General features: G+C 37.9%; 1 protein-coding gene across 3 annotated transcripts; it reads right to left on the bottom strand.

The window, feature by feature from the left end:
* Positions 1 to 1679: 1679 nt before the first annotated feature.
* On the bottom strand, positions 1680 to 13386 carry mybl1 (v-myb avian myeloblastosis viral oncogene homolog-like 1). Of its 3 annotated transcripts, none has more exons than XM_027169788.2 (17): positions 13250 to 13386; positions 12906 to 13007; positions 10122 to 10218; positions 9872 to 9943; positions 9602 to 9694; positions 8743 to 8963; positions 8293 to 8479; positions 8104 to 8178; positions 7695 to 7793; positions 6800 to 7030; positions 6169 to 6534; positions 5914 to 6053; positions 5375 to 5489; positions 5078 to 5182; positions 4858 to 4968; positions 4220 to 4405; positions 1680 to 4140 (listed from the first exon to the last, which is right to left on the bottom strand). In XM_027169788.2, the coding sequence occupies exons 2-17, from the start codon at positions 12926 to 12928 to the stop codon at positions 4012 to 4014; spliced, it is 2250 nt and encodes a 749-aa protein (XP_027025589.1). In that variant the 5' UTR covers positions 12929 to 13007; positions 13250 to 13386; the 3' UTR covers positions 1680 to 4011. The 3 variants fall into 3 exon arrangements, with proteins under 3 accessions (XP_027025589.1, XP_027025579.1, XP_027025596.1); XM_027169778.2 differs by having other exon boundaries at positions 13175 to 13379; XM_027169795.2 differs by lacking the exon at positions 7695 to 7793 and having other exon boundaries at positions 13175 to 13378.
* Between the last annotated feature and the right edge of the window lie 1035 nt (positions 13387 to 14421).

A 14421-nucleotide genomic window follows, 5' to 3' on the forward strand; every position in this document is an offset into this window, starting at 1 on the left:
ACACGCTGATGAGTTTGCACCCTGCCACATGCTGTGTAGGGACATCTCTAAACACAAATGCATGGCTGTTTATGCAGTTGTTATTATGTATGAATCATTTGATGAATTTGACACAATACCAACAATCTTTCAATGTGTAAGAGACAACCTTAAAGACAGAGCTATATCTGCCTATAATGACAGCCATTTAGAATAAACATACTGACTCTATTTTGTTTGTTTGCATCACTTCCTAGAAGTGTAGTTATACGTTGAAGTCTTACTATATTGGATATCTTGTCATGTAGCTTTTCTCAGCAAGCATAAAACCTATAAAGAAGGACAAGACAAATAAATTGTAAGGTTTCTACATGGAACCAAACATAATGTCATTAATGTCATCTAATGATTTAATGATTGCTTCATTTAGATTTGAAATCTTAGATTTCAAATATTTTTTCTTTTACAGATTAAAAACGGGTTACTTGACTGGTTAACAGCTACAGCTACAGTGTGTATCCATCCATCCATCTATATCCATATGCCTTTTCCTACACAGGTCGGTGTGCAGCCTGGAAGCTACCCCAAGGGACTCAGGGCACAAGGTGGGGGGCACCATGAACGGGGTGCCAACTCATCACAGGACACAATCACAAAGACATTTACACACCCATTCATACACGATGGACAATTTAGAGATGCCAATCAGCACAACACTAATGAAATGCTCTAGCATTTAGATATTAATCATTTAGAAACACTCTAGCCTTCTAATTGGGTTCTAATTGGGACCTCATGAGCATATGTTCTTCAATAGAGACTTCAATGCATTTATGTACGTCAAATTTGGCAAGAGTGTCTGAAATTCTCTGGAATCCTTTCAGATTCTTGTATCTTTCTGCCCTTTTAATAAGCCTCTCTGGCTAATGGCATACAGTAAGCTACCGCCTGTAAATGTACATGGAAAATAAAATAATGTTGCTGTTCATGGGCTGCCAATTGCATTTTGAATGCGACGCTCGAGTGCTAAAGAATCAGCTTAGTGCATAAATCTGAAGTATGCACATGACTGTCAGATCACACAAACAGGTGTTTGTTTTGGGTTCGACCAGCAGGACTCCAGCTGCATTCAAGCACATACTGTACAAAAGCGCCAACCCGAGTTGAAGTCAACTCTCAAACCAATGTTGGGCCACTAAAAGGCACAATAGAAGTGAAAATGATTTAGAGTGCGTGTGCCATGGGCTTGTAATGGCTCTAGGCAGCAGAAGGCATGTCAGTGGGGCCTACGCACTCCTCCATTCTGGGGGCAATTGAGTGAATGGTCTGTAAAACTAACAGACTCAGGGGACAATGGAGCCAAAAGACATTATTTCATGGCCGAGTGGGCCCCTTTAGCTGGAGCAGCTGACCTGCAGAGAGGCCTCTTGTTCAGAAGGGGTGTATGTACGTAGACACCAAAGAAAAAATGTCAGCAATACCCCACTACCTTTAAACAGGTCCAGAATTAATTTTAGGTAGCAGCTCCGGTGCCAAATGCACCTGGTGTGTAGAGAGAACGATGATGGTGTATCTGGCCATGACAACAAAAATATACTGTAAGTGAGACAGAAAGTGGAATGGTATGAGATGATTGGAAGACCAGGGATGATTTGGGCAATTAATATAAAAAAAAAAGAACTGAAACCTTAATATGTGGAACAAAGCATTTTTATTTCCCACCCTCAATACACACAAGGGTCCCAAATGTATATGGCAGGATTCAGAGAGGCAGGCAATATATGTTCAGCAGAATAGTGTTGGAAGTAAAATGTCTTGCTTGTAAAAATGTGTATAAATCAGATATGTTGAAAGTACTGTTTGTCATGCATTTATTTAAACTGCTACATATATATACTTCCCTTCAAAATCTACGATTAGGTGGTTGAGTGTTATGTAGAACTTTAGACAGTAAACACCTACATTAAAAAAACAAGACAAAAATGTAAACACATGCCTCACAACTCTGTAACCTGCATTATTATTTTAAACAAGTTTCAATCTTATGCTATAAAATGGGTGAATAACCTAATGAACTCTGGGATTTGCAAATACATTCTATATAGAATTAAAATAGAAAAAAATAAAATAAAAAATAATATTAAAAAAAAAATTATAATAAAGTAAAGCTACCCAGAGAACAGGACATCTTAGTGTTGGACTAACCAACTGATTTTATAAAAAGCTCTCAGCACATCACTGAGGCTTGTTTTAATTATAATGCCTTAATGTAGACCCTTTAAAAACCTACCGAATAATTTCACATTGACCAGTATAACACACTGACACTGACTGGACAAATGTTCTACTGTATATTTCTCAATTACCTTCTACACCAAAACAAAGTTAGATTTAAGCAGTAAAACTGTTCTACATCTCCAAAGGATTGTGTTCTGTTCATGTCTTTTTTTGATTCCCAGCTACAGCACAGCCTGCAATTATACCTGCAGAATTATTGTGAGAGAGGAAATCTTTAGTCCATATATCAGTCAGTGTTTCATTTGTACAAGAAAAATCACCCACTTCAAATCAATCACCATCACAGAAATGTAAACACTTCAGGGGATTTTAAAAAAGAAATAAAAAGAAATTAAAAAAATGATCAAAAACAGACACTTGAACAACATTTAAAAAGTGCAATTTGCCTACGCAAACGTTTGGAAGCTAAATGCTGCTACCTGTAATGTAATTAATCTCATATAATCTCACACAGAACTTTGGAGGTGACTAGATTGAGGCTAGATTGAAACCAATTATTAACGAATGATTAGTGGCAGTGTATGTTATTAATTTTTTTTTTTTTTTTTAATGTTTCTGATGGACGGTAGCCAAATCAGTAGAGTTGTTCTTAACACAACAGAAATAAAATTCTCTTTATAGCTTTGAAATAAATAAATTAGTTAAGATTTAATAAATAGAACCTACAGCCTTAAACGTTGGAGAAATTCATCTCGACTTGGAACATGTTAATTGTGTGAGACTGCATATTAAAAATCAGTATCAAAAATGACTTCTGATAGGTTGAAAACTAAAGCAGCTAGGATGCAAGTCGTTGGTTTTGTTTTTAGGCTGCAGTCACTGCCGTGTCTGTCAGCAAATGGTAAGTCTGCTTCGAAACTGGACAGTCCAGGTGCTCAATAAACATCTCAACAACTCGAATTACAGCAACGAATAAATTAGAAAACGAAAAGAAAAAAAAGAAAAGAAAAAAGAGGTACCCTTCCATTCGACATTCGCTACTTTAGCAATTAAATGCTGTACAATACATTCAGTGAGTGTCAAACTCAGCAAAAAACATGGAGAACCATTATTATGGTTCGAGCCTAAACAGTCACATCGCAAGTGCTATCCAGTTCCTCTTAAACACGTTTGAGCCCCTCCCTATTACAGTTACCCACAATCAGTAGTGCAACACTGCTAGTGCAACACTGCTAGTTCTCTTCGATCCTTAACCACTTTTGTTAAAAAAAATAAAAATAAAAAAATCCACTAAAAAGCAATGGGTTAAATATCTCAAAGGACTAACTGGTATGTGATTTCTTTTCTTTTTTCCCCAGTGATGAACTCCACCAAAAATCTTTTTCTTTGGAATTTCCTTAGTTGTTTGGAAGTGACACAACAAGAGCAAAAGAGAGAAAATGCTCAATAAAATGAAATTCTTTCTCTCGCTCTACATCTCAGTATCTGACAACCGAGGGGGGGATAAAAAGACGTTTCCCGAGACGTCCAATGAACGACCTTATTCCAGATCAATAAATCTAGAACAGTCATTTAAAAAAAAAGTGTGATCTTAAGAGGAAGACTGGTTGCATTCTTTTAGTTACAAAATTCATTAATGCGCCTGTTTGTGGGTTAAAATCATTTGTAATACACTGTAAGTCTTAAACACACATACAAAAAAGGTGAAAATTTAGTTTCCTACACCAGATTGTCTAAAAGTGAAGTGCGAGGAATGAGGGGGCTGCTGTAAGGAGCAGAGAGGAGCTATGGAGCTCACAGGACCAGTGCTCTGGAGGTGCATGATGGCAACTGGGAAGAGTTCAAGTAGTGCCTCGCTTGCTCAGTCATGATAAGCTGGTCTTGTGTCTTCCCAAACACCACTGCCTCCCACTCACTGCTCACCTGAGGGGGTAGGACAGTGGGGTTAAGTACAATACATATGACCTGCTTAATCTCAAGATAAAGGTGTAAGGTGTCATACCTGTGTGGAGGCTTGATAGACTGGGCTTCGGTGTGTAAGAAGCTCCTTTTTTGCCTGAGGGCTGAGAGGGCAGATGGCGAGTTGGGAGTCCATTTTCAGGGCGCCAGAAGAGCAGGTGAGATCCTCCTCTCCTTCTGTCAGTTGGGTCATCAGAATTGCGCTGCTCAACATGCCATCGTTATGAGACTGGTGATCAGAAGGAATCAGAAAAGCTTAGTTTGATATTTAGTATTGATAGATTAGTAACCAGGGTTTCAAGAAATCAAGTGTTTCCAGACATAATCCAACAATTACAATATAATGCACTTAAAGCAAATATGTCATCATGTCTATTTGTTGTAATCATTAAACCGCTTAGTCCTGAATTTTCAAGACAAAGAACTTAAATCTGTGTTAGAAATGCAGATTTACTTCATATATTGATTTAATTTGTGTCTTAATTAAAAAAATATCTTATACAGTAGATAGTTAATAGAAAGTTTGGATCTGTCATTGCAGCATAAACTACTGTTTATACTGTTTATCAGATTTTAAAATTGTCCTGAAAGTGTCCTCTGGTATCAAAAACAAATAATATTGTGGACTTCCTGATTGTTGAAGGTAATTCTGGATACTGTTTACTATATTTCTGCTCTCACCTGAGCAACACTGTTGATCTGCTGCTGAGGGAACAGTTGCACATTGAGACCGTCTTTCCCCCAACTGTCCAGTAGTAAAGACTTCCTCACCTTCCTGGCAGGAGCATCCACCTATACATCAACCAAGCAATGGAAAAAAGTATTAGTTGAGGTAAACCCCGCAATGTACAGTTCATAAACTGAGAATCAGTGATCAACATGGAAGTGCTGTTTACTGTACCTCATACGCCCTTTGTTCAGGCTGTCCATGAAGGAAGATATCTGTCCCTGTCTCCTCCTTTAACACTTCCCTAATGTCCTCCTCTAAGAAGGCCAGGGGCTGAGGCTATGTACAGAAAAATACATTTAAAAACAAACACACACACACACACACACACATGCACACAAACACATACACACACATACACACATGCATGCACACACACACACACACACACACACACACACACACACACACACACACACACACACACACACACAAAATAAGATTAAGAAGGGGTGATTTAAAGGTACCTACCACCATTTTTAATGGTCCATGCATCTTTTCCTGAGCAGCCAAGGCATTTTTGAAGGGAGTGGGTGTCCTCGGGGAGTGGGCCATAATGGACTTGCGAACTTTGGGTGTCCTGAAACTGAACAAATAAATATGGGTTTACACCAAAGTGTTGTTGAACACTCTTATCTGATTGGTTAGAAAGTGTCAGAATTTGTTTAATTGGTTAATTCTTGGTAACACAGCAAGCCATGTTTTTTGAGAGGTTAGTAACTTTTTCCTGGTAAAATAAAGTTTACCAGGAAAAGTCTGTTTTTGTAGATGTGCTACAACCTATAAATAGATGAACAATATTCAAGTTAAGTCACAGTTTTGTTTTACTACATAATGTGCACTTAACCACTTTTGGTTGAATGAACATTATAGCATGACCATGAAAGAATATCCCTTAATATCCCTATTAAGCTTGTTAATTTGCAATTTCAGACAAGGCTAAAAAAAAACCACTGTGGACTTGCATTAGATGACTAAATGTTGTGTAATTAAATAGAAACAATTGTTACCCAGCATTCTCCTTCTGATGTTTGGGTGTGGTTTCTCTCTGCTGAGGTGTGCTGGAAAAGTTTTTCTGTGCACACACCGGAGTGGACGTTAGTGCAGGATTGTCCAGGTTCAAATGCTCAGTACCAGATATGTTGAAAAACTGTTAAAAGTAAAGGTAAAGCGAAAATGAAAGTGAGAGCAACTCTGGGTGAAACATAGAAACACAACACATGGAATTAAACGATTGTGGGTACACTCTGGTTCACACTTCATACCTGAGAGGGTGAGAACGGAAGTCCTTTAACTGGTGTGCTCTTCAGAGAGCTCCTGGTGTTGTCTGTGAAAGAACCGCAGTTTGTGTCATCATTGAGTGACTGGTCTGCTCGCTCTCTCGTCTTCTTCCTCGGCAGGGACACCGAAGGGGAGTTGAATTTACCCACAGTGCGAGAGCTATGAGAAACGGGTTTCCCCTGACTCATTCCATCGTGAGGCCTGCACAGAGCAGTGGCAGGAGTGTTGTACCCAACGTCCTCTGAGCCGTCATCTTGAGCTGGGTAAGTGCCATCGAGGACAGGGGCTTTAGGAGCACTGACAGACTCAGATAAATCAAAACTTCCCACCTCGCTCCAGGCCATAGGATCCTGCAAAAGAAGACACACTTTCTGTTCTTTTGGTCCACCTAGTAATAACAGTTTACTTTTATTGTATGCTTTACACTATATATATACTACGATTTAATAAACACTGAAATGTAAATCACACCAACAGCTAACCTGCCTTGTTTATTTTCTGGATGGATAATATAATTTCATATCATATCATAAGAGGAATCATGAAATTTACAGGGACTTGTAAAAGAAGCTGGAGTATAAACAACTGTTTATAGCTGCTATAACAGGATCTCACCGAATCGATGAGGTCTATCGTTTCTGCAAACTCAGGAATGGTCTGGAGACTAGAGAGCACAGCACTGGCCTCCACTGCCAAGAACTTGCTGGGAGAGACATGCAGTGGTGCAGAAGGAGTGCGGCCCTTCTCCGCTCTACCCAGCTCAACACCTGGCTCTTCAGAAGTCCCTGTTGTGCTCATGGTATCATCCGCCAGACTGTCTGACCAGCTTGAGTAGCTCTCTGGGTTCTGTACAAGAGCCAACCATGGTGAGTTAGACAGGTGAATTTAACAGCCAACAGAGAGTGAGATAAGGGGTTTACTGATGAGCAGTGACAGTAGTTATCATGCTGAAAAATATTGTGCTTTCCAAATTGAGTGAATAAAAGTGAATAAAAAAACAAAAACAGTCAGCAAGCTAATCGTAACTACCTAACTAATTATAATGCCTGTTCTAGTAAAGAGTTATTCTGCTGTAATATAACATTAGCCATTACATTGATAAAATAATGAATCACCCAAATAAAAAGTACCTGAGTAAAAAATATACTTTTTTTACAGTTACTAACAAGTTATTCAGAATTTGTAGGTTCTCAGTGGTCCGAATACAAGAAATAAAATATAAACAACACTGATGCCAAGTTGTAGAGCAAAAAGGCGAAAGGAAAAAGCACAAATTTTAACTAGGATGAAAGCAATGACCTTCAAGCAGTTTTTTTTTTTCAAGGCACACTCATGCTGTGCACTAAAGGATCTAGTTACTGACAGCAGGCCACTATCAGGTGGAATAGCAATGAGGGTAAGCTAGGGTCACCAAGCGCAGATGTGGGGGCAAAAGGGGGGATAAGGGAGGTATAGAAGGGGTAGGGAAGCCTAAGCGCACTACTCTACGCTCACACACGGTGGTTCTTACACAAGGACCGGACTGTCTTCTGACTTCATTCTCAGCTGACATAAGGAGCAGCTCTAGCTCCTTAATTCGCTGTTCTTTGTCGGGATCGTCGTGGCACGGCTGTGAGATGGGGAACGGAGGAAAGGAAGGAAAAGACAGAAGAAGAAACGGAGAAAACGAATTTACTTGCAAAACCATAAACACTTCAGTGGTCCCAAATTCCACCAAAATGGAATTGCATTTTTTTTTAATTCAAGGCCAGAATTTAAGATAATACCCATGATGTAATTCAGAATATGAATTAAGAACCCAAAGCTCCAGCATGCAGTTCAGACACAACACTGACATTTGAGTCAAATCTTTGAGAGAAAAGTAGAGCAAGAAGGGGAAAAACAGAGAGAGAACAAAACAATATGTATGTAGCACTTACCCTCATGAAGTTCGAGCTCTCTGTGATGCTGTCCATACCCTGTCCACTCGCAGAGCTGTACATGTATCTTGTGACCTACACAGATAAGAACATTTTTTTTAAATTATTAGACTTAGTTACGGTACATCATGTCTGGCATCATGCTCAAAGATTATACATATGAGTGACTAAACACGTTGCAGTTGTCACCTGTGACTGGCTGTTCACGAGCAGATGGCTGTGACCGTGCGAGTGCTCCACAGACTGACAGCCTTTATGGCGTCTCTTCTGAGGCTGATCAACGCTCATGCTCCTGTTGCTGTCCTGCAGATAACCTTCCTGCTCCACCTTCCTGCGCATGGTGGAGTTCCAGTGGTTTTTAATAGAGTTGTCTGTCCTGTAAATAAAAAAAATGCTATTTCAAAGTGGATAAACTCATAATTCATTTGCAAATCTATCTGGCAAGTGAAACAAGTGTGCTACATAGCACAAAGTTCTATGAAACACTTTCATATTTTGGTCAATTGACAATGCTAACAAAAAGCTAGGTAACAGAATGTAATAAAACTATATAACTAGGTTGTTTCTCTGTATGCATGAACCATTCAACTGCTGAGCCTACTTAAAACAATGCTACTGATTTGACACAAAGCATTATACCTTCCAGGCAGCAGCTTTGAGATCTCAGCCCAGCGGTTACCAAGCCGTTTGTGCGCGTCATAGATAATTCGATCCTCTTCCTGGGTCCAGGAGGACTTCTTCACCTCAGGGTTGAGGTGGTTGTGCCAGCGCTCTCGACACTGCTTGCCAATGCGGCCCTGCAGGTGCTTAGCGATGACAGACCACCGCTTCGGGCCGTATTTATGCACCAGTTCTATAACCTGCAATGATAAAGGTTTGAAAATAGTCATATTTCACAAAAAGAAGATAAGTGAGAAAACATGTCATACAGGTGTGAACACACATATATAGGAAATCAAGCTAAAATAAAAATGAACTAAAGTCTTTCACCAATGCTTAATGTTGCTCTGTCAGTCCTGTAATACAACTTTTCCATTTACAGTGAGAGTGAGATTCACATTTGCATAGTGTCACATCATTCTGTGAATTCCTCTGGTATTGAGGTCACCGATGCTATTATCATTCGGGGAATGCATTACATCACCTCTTAGTCATTTTTCCCTAATCAATCTTGGCTCAATCCTCAATCCTAGCCTTCCAAAATTCCTCACAGAGTAACAATTGTTAGACTAAGTATAGTTTACGGTCTAACTTTCTGCATTGCATAAATTAAAAAAGTGTTACAGCATGTATGAAAATTTCTTGTCTCTGTTTTTAGTTTACTGGCAAACGAGACTAAACAACATCCTTCACTATGGTAACTTCTCACTACGTACTTCAGAGCATAATCTTGCCTGCTCTTATACAAGGGATTTGTGCTACCCTCAAATATTATTATTTGTCAGTTGCCATCTCCCACTTCATCCCATCGGGCCGGTGAACACCCAGCTCTTCTTACCCTCTGATCCTCCTCTTTTGTCCATGGCCCTTTCACCAGCTCCGGGTTGAGAACTTTCTGCCAGCGGTGTTGACACTGGCCATCTGTTTTAGTCTGTCAAGAAGCAACAAAATTCCAGTTTAATACCTGCAGGTATCACACACCTACAACAGAACCTAGGGCTGCCAAAACTAAACATATTATAATGTTGTTCACCATCTTTTGTTTTATAAGCAGTTAAACATAATTCTCTGCACACTTTATTTTCCTGACTAAGATTTTATTACTTACTGGGAAATAATTAGCAATCAGTTTCCATGCTTCGGTTCCATTTTGTTCAACAAGCTTCTTTAGCCTCTCGTCCTGTACACAGTTTAAAAAAAAAGTCATCAATAGTATTCACAGTAGATGTGTTTATAGTCATTTGGAAAGCATGATGGCCTGTACAAATTCTTTTTGAGTCTAAGGGAGTTTCCAGTTACCCTGCATAATTGTGGTCTGTCTTAGACAAGCCATAAAATAGTGCTGTGAGTTTAATTACCTCTTCTCTGGACCATTTCACTTTGCTCAAAATCTTTTTTGAATTCTTGGGTTCTGTGTCAGTGTCTTTAGGCTTCCGATCGTCATCCTCATCCTCGCTGAAATAAAGAAAAGAAGAAAAGAATGAAAAAGAAAAGTGAAGAGAGGTAATGTCTCTTATCTATGAACATCAAATGCCCTCACTTTTAATGTCACACATTCTGCCACCCATTCCTGTTAACCACAAACTTGTTCAAACTTAATTAAACATTAAACAAGCTGCTTTAAGAACAGTGCCTTCAAACCTGTAACAGAAACTGTATGCATGTGTTTAAACCTTTATTTTAACCCTATAAATATTACTGATCTAATCAACTCTAAAAGGTAAGCAAGTGCATTTTTAGCAAATGACCAAGGAAACCCATGTGTGTTACTTCACAGTGAATTCCTTGTTGCTTGGTAACATTTCCCCTACACACAGCAATCTGAAGATTAAATCTTCAATCACAGTCCTGGGATACAGAATTATAAACTTCTCACCAAATCAAGCTGCATTTTATTGTCCAAAACAGCTATAAAACAGCACAAAAGATGTTAGACACAATGCTCGTAATAATAATATTATGTAATATTATATATTACATATATATATTATATATATTATATATTACATATATATATTATATATATTATATATTATATATATATATATATGTGTGTGTGTGTGTGTGTGTGTTGATAGAATAAGAAGTCAATGTCCAGCTCTGTCTCCTTATTGAAAATCCAAAATAATCCAAATAGGCATGTTTATGATTCAAACAAGGCCTTCTGTTGGTTGTAAATGTTATGCTTGTTGTGAAAGAGCCATTTCAGCTAAGAAACATGGCAACTGGAGTTCAGCATGAAGCTCCCCCTCTGACAAAAACTAATGGACTCCAAATAAACGGCTTCTTTTACTTTCTGAGGTGAAAGTTTACTTTACTTTCTGCTCACATCACTTATTCAGGAGGCAGACCATGCTCACTTTCAGCCAATGGCAGCACAAAATCTGTCAGCCCACTATCCCTGAGGTTTGAAATCTTTCCACTAAGGTTCCACGAAGATTGTGCTATCTTACCCAAACAAAGTATATTCAGATCTTAAAGTTAGTATTAACATTGAGGTGCCTTATATACAAATCTGTAAATGAATTGATGGATGATTGAATGTGAGCTGTATTCAGGTGCTTTTGCAGTTGCTTTGCAAATAAAAACAACGTGCACAAGCGAACCACTGTGGCAAGAAACGTGACACACTCCCGGAAAACACCCACACCCTTTTTAAGAGGCACAGAAGGGGAAAACACTCACACAGACATACAGATAAAGCTTTACATTATTGATTATTTAACAAGAACCTCTCCCTTTTACAAAACTGCATCACCCTTCCTTTACCAAGTTATAAGATGTTTTTGAATAATTGATGCATTATTTGTACTCTGTGTGTAGTGCAATTCATGCCCTTCTACTTCCATTTGAAAACAGAGTAAAGTCTTTGTACATAACCTCATAATGACTAAGTGGTTACATAATGACTTCATAGTCTGGAAATACCTAAGCCCATTTTTTCGCAGATGTTGAGATCATCTCATGCTTTCTGCACATTTTTGGTCATTTTAGAATCATTTATTACATTTTAGTAATCTGTTAAACACAATTTCATCATGATTAAGTAGTTACATAATTATATATAGAGATATTCAGTCTGTGAGTCTTTTGTAAACACTGCAGTTAGGTGCACACTACCTACTACCTCCGTATAAAATGACAGTGACTTCTGCAGAAATGAGAACATTTTTCTCAGGTGCTGAGAAGGTCTTGTGCACATCTTTCAGCATGTTATGAATCATCTAATAAGTGTGAATAAATGCTCACTTTTTCCTCGAGGGTTTAGGTAATTTTTGCACATCTTTGGGCATGAGTCAAGATGTGCACCATAATGACTATGTAGTTAAATAATAACTTCATGAAATGGTGGCCAAAACAAGTATTTGTAATGAAGCTTATGAAGCTTAATTACATCTATATCGCAGAAACAAGCGTGTGAGTAGTTTATACCTCAACACTACCTGGATAATCAAGTGACAGATGATTGACAGCTAGTTAGTTTGCTAAACACAATGAGCTGTACGTACTTGTGTATTTATTTGACTACAGATCACTTCTAAAATCACTTATTTTAACTTTATTCGTCTTTAAGACGCTTGTACCACATTTATTACTAGTTTTCAAGCAAGTTAGAAGCTAGCTTGTTAGCGGTTAGCATACACTGAGTGACAGCTAACACAATACAGTTCTCTGTATATAGATATATAAATAAATACATGCGAAAATACAGAATGATAACATTTAATCTTACTCGATGATCGCTGAAATCTACATTTTAAATAAATAAAAAAATAAATAGAAGCCGTACACTATTATTTATGCACCTAATATTTATATGGTTACTTGCTAACGCTAAACTATTGCTAGCATGTTAGTCATTAATGACGCAATTTTATTAGCAATTTTAATAGTTAAGTAACATAAATATACAGTTTATTATATATAGATAAAAATGTTATGTGCTCTAAATGATCAAAATCTAGCAGAGAAGTAAAATAGGGGGAAATATTTCTGATCTTCGGAGCAGCTGTCATTAAGTGTTACATGTAAATTGTTATATGGTAATAACCTAATGACCACATCAACATGCACATGAGTTTTATTTATCATTAAAGCTGTTTGATATTTGTTTATACTGTTAATGATTGAATGTGTCTTACCTGCGGGGCTTCATATTAGACATGTGAGTTGTGCACCTTAACACAAGTGACGGTCAGGTTTCTTCTCTAAAAGTCAGAGAAATCCACACCTGCACTTTGCGCCTGGAAATCCGAATACACACCACAAATCAAACACACTGCCATATATCCCGACACATGCCGCTGTCAGGCAGGTGTCCCACCGACTTCCATTAAAACCGATGCGGCTCACAAAGTCACAAAGGCAACATGAACAACAACAACAACAATAACAACAACAACAACGACACCTCTGTAAAAGACGCAGCTCTGAAGATAAAAGCAATTCAAACTGCAAATATGAGCAGATCAGAAGTCAAACATGCCGTTTTCTCTTTCTCTCTCTTCCCTCTCTGTGTGTTTGCCCGCCGTGTCCAGAGCTCACGCCCTCCTCCTCCTCTTCCTCTTCTTTCTCTTCCTCCCTCCTTCTTCTGCTGATTTGTCCGTCCCGCCGATTCTCGCGCGCAGCCTCACTAACAGCTGCGTTTGAATCCTTGCATATGATTGGTTGAAAAAAGAGGAGCGCGCTGACACAGTGCTCCATTCACAAAACTACCAGCAATAACAATAACACACTGCAGTCACTTGTACATACACACATACATACATATATACACATACAATACATACACACACATACATAAATAAATACATACACACACACATACATACATACATACATACATACGTACACACATACATACATAAATACATGCACACATACACATACACACACATACAGTACATACATACACACATACATACATACATACATACATACACACATACACACATAAATACATACACACACATACACACAGACATGCACACACACATACATACATACACACATACATACATAAATACATACACACATACATACATACATACATACATACATACATACATACATACATATATACATATATAAACATTTCCTTCCACATTTATTTCCTCTTTGCTGTTATAATAAGCTCTACTGGGAAAGCTTACAACTAGATGCTGGTTGTGGAGATTTCTGTTCATTTATTTACAACATTAATGATGTCAGGCTTTCTTTGAGGAGGTCTTGAGTTCTCCCACTCCAAACGTAACCTGCATACCATGCAGATAGATAGATAGATAGATAGATAGATAGATAGATAGATAGATAGATAGATAGATAGATAGATAGATAGATAGATAGATAGATAGATAGATAGAAATTGCCTTCATGGAGCTCACAGAAGCATTTTCATACGCTGGAACAGTGTTTGGGTCTACAAAGCATCCAAAGACCTTCCATACAATTTTAATATTACATTAAATAATATTTTATACTTTACGACTTTCTTTTTTATTATGTAATATATTGTACATTAATATCATTCCTAAAATTATTTTGAAGATCTGGAGAAATCCTGAACATATACATACACACAAAGCATAGACCTGCAAAAATACTTAATTAAATATAACAATATTCAGAATAATAAGACTGATTTGTAACAGTAATCTT

Source organism: Tachysurus fulvidraco, chromosome 25 (assembly GCF_022655615.1).
Source record: "Tachysurus fulvidraco isolate hzauxx_2018 chromosome 25, HZAU_PFXX_2.0, whole genome shotgun sequence".
Taxonomy (NCBI): Eukaryota; Metazoa; Chordata; class Actinopteri; order Siluriformes; family Bagridae; genus Tachysurus; species Tachysurus fulvidraco.